Source organism: Entamoeba nuttalli (assembly GCF_000257125.1).
Source record: "Entamoeba nuttalli P19 unplaced genomic scaffold asmbl_4102, whole genome shotgun sequence".
Taxonomy (NCBI): Eukaryota; Evosea; order Mastigamoebida; family Endamoebidae; genus Entamoeba; species Entamoeba nuttalli.
The window spans coordinates 1-7,344 of NW_008576561.1; the positions used below are offsets into that span (position 1 = coordinate 1).

Genomic DNA, 7,344 nt, shown 5'->3' on the forward strand with positions numbered 1-7,344 from the left:
GAATATAGGAATAGATATGAATCAGAAGAAGGAACAATTGTAGAGAATGAATGGATAAACTCACGTGAACAACAAATAAAAGATATTTGATTTGAAGATAATTTAATTATAATTATTCTGTTTTAAATTTTTTACTGTTATAACGTCTGATAAATACTATTGTATGACATGGCTAAAACAATAAATTTTTCAATTAAGCCAATAACTATACTTTCTGTCTTAATAATTCTTAACTGTACTTATGTCACTCTGTTATTTATGGCAACGTATTAAAAAAACTTCACAGTGTAACAAATAAAAAGAAAATAGATTATGTCAAAGATATTAAAATTAAAGTTGAAAACAATAGTAGAATTATTGGACATGGATTTTTGATGTGAAAAATGTTTTTAAAGTGGTTTGGGATGTTATTTCTTCAGAGCAAATGAATCCTATTGTTTTTAACGTTGTGAATCCTTCATTAATTAAAGACTGTCTAATATTTGTAAACATTTCAACCATCTAACAATTTGAATATAAATATTTAGTGAATGTTTATATTTTAAATACAATATGAGATAACAACAAACAACTTGTTCAATCAAATTTTCGTTTCCAATATCATCAAGAACAAAGAATAAAGAAGAAGCTTTCATTTGATGGCATTTAAAGATAAGATTTGAATAATACACCATACTTTTTTCATTTGAGCCAAATTGAAACGCATTATTTTCATTAAAAAATGAATGAATAACTACATTGTAATACATATTTGAGTGCATTGTTAAAAACATATCCCCTACTTTCATGTTATCAATATTCATGTGTTTAATTTGATACTCATAACCTCCATAATGAATATCATACTTTAAATTTGATTTTAAATGAAGTTGAATTGAACTTTCAAAACCCTTATGAATAGGAATATTTAATACAGCTAATTCTCCATTAAAAATATTTTGAATTGAATTATGTCTTTCAGAGCAATTAGCTGGAAATTCTCCATCAAGAAAAAGAATTGGAGATGAATTAAACTCTACAATCAATTTATTTTTAATTTGTTTAATTTCAAATGAAAAGTTAATTTTAATTGAAGAAGGAAGTTGTAATGGAATAATTTCTAATGCTTTAGGATTTCTAATTTCTGAATTGTCATCACAATATTCTTTAATACATCTCCAAAACAATGCAAAGTATTCATTTTGAGAATGTGAAACATGTTTAATTGAGTCTTCTATTTGAAATAATGCAAAACGATGATAAACACTATTCTGTATTAATGACAAATATCTAAAGAATAATTTATTCTGTTCTTTATTTATTGTAATAATTTCATTCTTTTCTTCTTTCCATTCTTCAACAATAGTTTTCCAATCCTCTTGTTCTTCAATTTTTTTTTCTTCTTCCTCTTGAACGATGTAATTAATTTCTTTGTTGGTTTCACTTGTTTTTGACATAACTTTTTCTTTTTAAGTTTTTTAAAATAAAAAAGAAAGTTTTTTACAAAGAAATAAAAAAACTAAATTATTGTTGGTGCAATTGGAGGAACAATGGATTGAACCAATGAATCTCCCCACCATTTTTTAAATACTAATGCTAACATAATTTTGTTTTTGACAAAGTCATGACGATTACATAATACTTTAAATACACGATTTCCTAAATCTCTAAAATATGTTGTAAATATAATGTCTTGAGGTGGAAAATTTTTTAAAGTTAATGCCATTTCACATATGGCATACCTTACTCTTCCATTATCACCTCGTTCATGAGTTTCTACAAATATAGTAAGTCCTTGTTGTGGATCACTTTTTAATAAAGCACGTATTGCTGCAACACGAACTTCATAAAAATTACCTACACTACAAAGTGACGTTAAGTCACATAATCCAGGTGCCATTTTAATAACAGCCAATGTTACAATATTTCTGTCTGATGGAATAATTTTGTCTTTATTTAATTCTCTTTTAAGGAATTTAGTAATTCGTTCATTATCTTCATCTTTAGAACTAACAATTTTTCCTAAAGCACCAATAACTGATTTAATAAAAACTCCATCTTGATATTTGTTTCTTTCATTTGTTGAATTTTCTGCAATTTCTAATAACAAACTAACTGCCTCAGGATATGATGGTAATGACAATGCATCAATTCTATTTTTATGTTTATCATCATATAATCCTCCCCAATTAATTTTATCTGTAAGACTATGAACTCTAACATCAGCAAAAGCTCCTATTAATCCTTTTTGTAGTTCATATCTTAATGGATTAGAAAAGTCTAATGGTATAACTCCAACACTTTCTTCGTAATAATTTGTTTTATAAAATTGTTTTAATAAATGAAATCCTAAATACCCATTTTGTTCACATGACATACGAGCAATAGCATGTGCAGCAGCAATTTGAACTTTATAGAAACAACGATGATTATTAATTAAAAAATCAAACAAGGCATTAATTCCTTTTTCACTTTTACATTTTTCTAATCCTTCAATAGTAACTAACTGACCTCTAACTGTTCTAACAAATTCTAACTGTGTTAACCACATATATTCTTGAAATGATTGTTTATCTCTTTTTATTCTTCTTGGGTAATCATTGTCTGGATCAATTTCAATATAAAGAATTGGTACATCAGTTTCTCCTTGACCACTTCGTTTACAATCTCTTGAATCTAAATCATACATAATTGTTTCACCAGTATCAGTTTTAATAGGTCTTTTTCTTTGTTTTCTAATTCTTGAATGACATGGAATACTTTTACTTGTTTCTTCTCCAGTTAATTCAATAGTATCTTCAATAGTTTGTTCAACTTCATGAATTCTAACTGGAACAACATTATATCCTTTTTCTTTTCTAGACTGATGAATTTTAAAATCTGTTTGAATAGTCCTTTGCGTAAACGTAAAACTAACAGCAATTTTACTATATCCTGTTCCGTTTACTAACCGTTCTTCAAATTGTTTCATTAAAGAAGAGTTTTGTGTTTGTAACTCTTTGACAAACTGTCTTGTTTTAATATTCCTTTTAAGATCATCCATTGGTTCTCCATTATTTAAAACCTTTTCACAAACTAACTTTTTCATTCGATCCTTTCCTAAATTATTTTCCATTACTCCCATTGCTATATCAACTTTTCTTCGAAAATGATCATTGATTTCCATCTCAGCAAATACTTTTCTTTCTTCAGTATGTAATGGTTCTCCCCACTTTTGGTATAACACTAATTCTTGTGATTCAATAGACTTGTATTTTACATAATTTTGTCCATTTACTGTTTTAATAAATTGTTCTGCCAAATAATCACGAATACCTAATGTTATCCATTCATCACTAATTCTATTTGGAATAATATAATGTCCAACCCATTGTGATGCAACTACTCTTCCAATCTCAAAACTAACATGTCTATATCTATCAGCATTATCTTCAAGGTATAAAAGTTCTGTTGATATAATAATAAGACCAGCAAATGACATTGTTTGAGAATGAGGTAATTCTTTAGAAACGACTACTGAAAGAGAAAATGGTTCTGGGGTTGATGTATATTTCTTAATACATTGAATTGCTTTAGGAAACATTTGAGTTAGTGTATATTGTGCTCTTTTTTCTTCAATTGTACCAGAAAAATAACCAACTTTTAGTGATGATTCTATTGGTAATAATTTGACAGGTGCAATAATAAATCCATATGACTTGATAGGAATACGTGTCTTTAATGTATAATTGAACGTTCTCATCTCACCATTAATAATTGGAATACTTGGATTTCCTGTAGCAATAACTACATAAGGATCTGGAACAATAAAAGTCATTTCATAACATACTAATTGAAAAGAATTACAAATACATGGCATCCAAGAAGCAGTATCTAAATAACCATCTAATGTAACTAAACTTGAAGGAGTTGTATACAATCCACTTCCTTTATTTGTTTTATACGTTATTCTTAACACATAACTATTTTCAGAGTTTAACAATAGTTTTTCTGGCCAAGAAATCGTTAATTGACCAATACTTCCTTTATACATTTCTTCAAATGTTGAATAAGTAGGAGAATCAATAATTGGATAATCATTATCAAGAATCCCAGGAGTTTGTGTAAAATGACATTGAAATGCAGGAGAATCATCTTTTGTTTGTAGTTCCAATGAAATTGAATCAATAATTAAACGATTAACATGTAATATAATTCCTCGATTTTTGACAAATTCAACTGTTTTATCTGACATTAAAAATGTCATTGCAATTTCACTCTCTAATTTCCATGTTTGTGGATCAACTATAAATTTACCAAATACTTCATTTATTGAAATAAATTTAATTGTTTCTTCTTGCACAGTTAATTCAACCTCCATTAAATTTTTGTTTTTAAGTTCTTCACTTTCCTTTGTTTTTAATCAACCCTAAAAATAAATCAACTAAAGAGAGAAAAACAAATAATATGAATATTTATGTTATTTAAAGAACTAAAAAATATTTTTAAAGTAAATGACATTTAATGGATATTTCTTATATAAAAAGCATTTTATTAAATTTTACAAAATTATTTAATGAAAATGAAGAAGAAAGAAAAGTAATTTATTTTATAGTTGATGAGATAACTGTTTGTTTAAATATTTTAAATAACTTTAAGAGAAAGAAATTTACAATTAGATGTCTATTATTTCATTTATAAATCAAACTGATAAAATTCAATTTGGAATTATGACAACAACTTCATTAAAAACGACTTATGATAATAGAACATATGCAAATGCATTACTTTTTATTTCTCCTAATAAAAAAAGTATAAATGATTTATGTAATCATCTTCACAATCCATCATATAATAAATATATCATTTGTTTGTTTATTTATTTAATTATAATATTAAAATTTTAATTGAAGTAATAATTTTAGTATTTAATGAAACAATTAATGAATTAATACTTCAAAAAATTGCAACATCTGATATTTTTCATTGTATTTATAATATTTATTCAATTCCATTTCAATTTAAATGTATTACTCCAAACTGTTTTATTTCATTAGATAAAAATCATTCATTTAACACATTATCTTCTTTTCTTCATTTAAACAATTTACATCCATCAATTTTTTTACAAACTAATTCAATTACAACTAATAATAAATTACTTGTTGAACAATTAAAAAAAGAAATACATCCATCAGATAATACATCATTACTAATTGTTCTTGATAGATGTTTTGATGGATATACTCCATTAATTCCAAATACTTCAATATTTGGTCAATTAGTAGAATATAATCAAATAAATCTTATAACATATTTTATTAATAAAAGTTTTTATTTTAATTTCGAACAAATTCATACAAAACAAATTTATGAAATGAATTTTGTTGATGCACAAGAATATATTTCTCAAAAGAAAAAAGAAATTGATTGTTCTTGGGAAGAATTAAAAGAAAAAATTAAAAATAATACGTTACATAGTGGAGATGATGTAGAACTTAATCAAATTTCACTTTCTAAAAATAAATTAGATATCGAAAAAGAAGAAGTAGATGCTTTATATAAAATTGTTTTTGAATTATCAAAAGAAATGATTAAAAAATATCAAACTAAAGAAAAATTTGGTGAATATTTTAATCTTCATAATTCATTTAAATTAAAAGATTTAAATGATGAACGAATTGAAATAATGAAATGTATTTTAAATAAAAATGGAAATTCAAAATATAATCAACAAATAATAAAAAAATGTAATGAAAAACATAGAATTCTTCCATTTAATTCATATTACGATATAATTAATTCATTATTAACTAATACACAATATATTCCACCAATTATTGAATTACTTAATACAATAAAAAATATAAAAGAAACAAAAATTAATATATTAAAATATCTTAAACTTGAATATGGAAATATTAATAATTGGAATACAATTATTCTTTGGATTGAAGGTGGTATTTCTTTGGTTGAAGAAAAATATATCTTTGATTGGTGCCAAAAAAATAAAGAATTTAAAGTTATTATTGGTGGTTCATTAATATTAAATTTTGAAAATTATAAAGACTGGTTATTAGAATAATTTAATTAATTGATTCAAATTGAAATTCTTCAAAATAAACAGGTTTAACACTTATTTTATTACATTTTGGACATTTAAAAGTTAAACCAAGAGTTTTTGAACAACAATAACAATAACAACAATGCCCACAATTAAATATAGTATTAATATAATGTTTTTTACAATTCCAACAAATATTATCATCAGTTTCTTTTAAAATATCTTTGCATTTTGGCTTAATAATATTTTGATTATTATTTATACCTCCTACACCATTAAAAAATCCATTAATATAAAAATTATTTTCATGAAATTGATTATTTTCTTCACGGTTTAATGAAGAACAAATAAAATAATCAGAAGTTATCCATTCACAATCATTACCACTTATAGCTTTAATACAAATTGTTATTGGATCTTTTGGATATGTAATCATTTGAATTGGCCATGTATTAATTGTTGTTGAAGAAAATCCAGTAATAAAACTTACTACTTGGGGAAGAATAGCATAATTTTTTAATAAAATTTCATTAATATTTGAATTTGAATATTTAAAAGAACCTGACATAATTTGAATTTGTTTTGTTTCATCAATAATATTATTACCCATTAATAATTCTGTTATTTTATTTTCTGAAAAACAAATATCATATGCAAGTATTCCAACAGTAAGACTTTGAATATCATAATCATTAAATTGTGCTTGAATTTGACAAAAATTCTTATTTATTTTAATAACGTTAATTGTTAAATTTGATAGATTTAAAGCACTAATTGATTGAATACTAATTATTACTTTAGGAACTTCTTTAAATGTTGAATTAAAAGTAATTTTTACCGGTTTACAATTTGTTATTTCTATTGAATCTGAATAAATAGGTAATATCTCTTCAAAAACAATATAACTTATTTCTATGACTGATGATATTTCTTTTTCTCCAATAACATCACAAGTAACTCCTGTTTTTGTTACAGACAACGCAGAAACAAAAGAAATATCACTTTGTTCAATATCAAATTTTGAAATTCCCCAAAACCACTACCTTTAAATTTTTATTTCTCTTAATTTAATAAAATAATTTACAAACACACGGCTGTTGGTATTGTTGACTTAATGACTCTTTTATAGACATTTGACCAGAATCAATTGTTGAAATATTACATAACATTTTTTGACATTCAATTGACATTGAAATATTTTATTACTTTTTTAAGTTTTAAATAACTCAAAAAAAGAAAATTAAATTAAAAAAACCAAATGTTATTCAAATTTGAACTCACAATATCACTCGATTAAGCGTGTGGTTTTTGTTTCTTGTTAG

The 7,344-nt window shown here is 24.3% G+C and overlaps 4 protein-coding genes across 4 annotated transcripts; 1 reads left to right on the top strand and 3 right to left on the bottom strand.

The window, feature by feature from the left end:
• Positions 1 to 354: 354 nt before the first annotated feature.
• On the bottom strand, positions 355 to 1,436 carry ENU1_093570 (hypothetical protein; the record flags this gene model as incomplete). Its single annotated transcript, XM_008859100.1, has 2 exons — positions 355 to 501; positions 570 to 1,436. 2 exons carry the CDS (start codon positions 1,434 to 1,436, stop codon positions 355 to 357), a joined length of 1,014 nt encoding a protein of 337 aa, XP_008857322.1.
• A 62-nt stretch (positions 1,437 to 1,498) lies between these two features.
• On the bottom strand, positions 1,499 to 4,339 carry ENU1_093580 (hypothetical protein; the record flags this gene model as incomplete). The annotated part of the gene is made up of 1 exon (XM_008859101.1): positions 1,499 to 4,339. The coding sequence occupies one exon, from the start codon at positions 4,337 to 4,339 to the stop codon at positions 1,499 to 1,501; it is 2,841 nt and encodes a 946-aa protein (XP_008857323.1).
• Positions 4,340 to 4,637: 298 nt separating this feature from the next.
• ENU1_093590 (Sec1 family protein) lies at positions 4,638 to 6,043 on the top strand (the record flags this gene model as incomplete). Its single annotated transcript, XM_008859102.1, has 1 exon — positions 4,638 to 6,043. The coding sequence occupies exon 1, from the start codon at positions 5,336 to 5,338 to the stop codon at positions 6,041 to 6,043; it is 708 nt and encodes a 235-aa protein (XP_008857324.1). The 5' UTR covers positions 4,638 to 5,335.
• A 1-nt stretch (position 6,044) lies between these two features.
• Positions 6,045 to 7,212, bottom strand: ENU1_093600 (H-type lectin domain containing protein; the record flags this gene model as incomplete). Its single annotated transcript, XM_008859103.1, has 2 exons — positions 6,045 to 7,061; positions 7,111 to 7,212. 2 exons carry the CDS (start codon positions 7,210 to 7,212, stop codon positions 6,045 to 6,047), a joined length of 1,119 nt encoding a protein of 372 aa, XP_008857325.1.
• Between the last annotated feature and the right edge of the window lie 132 nt (positions 7,213 to 7,344).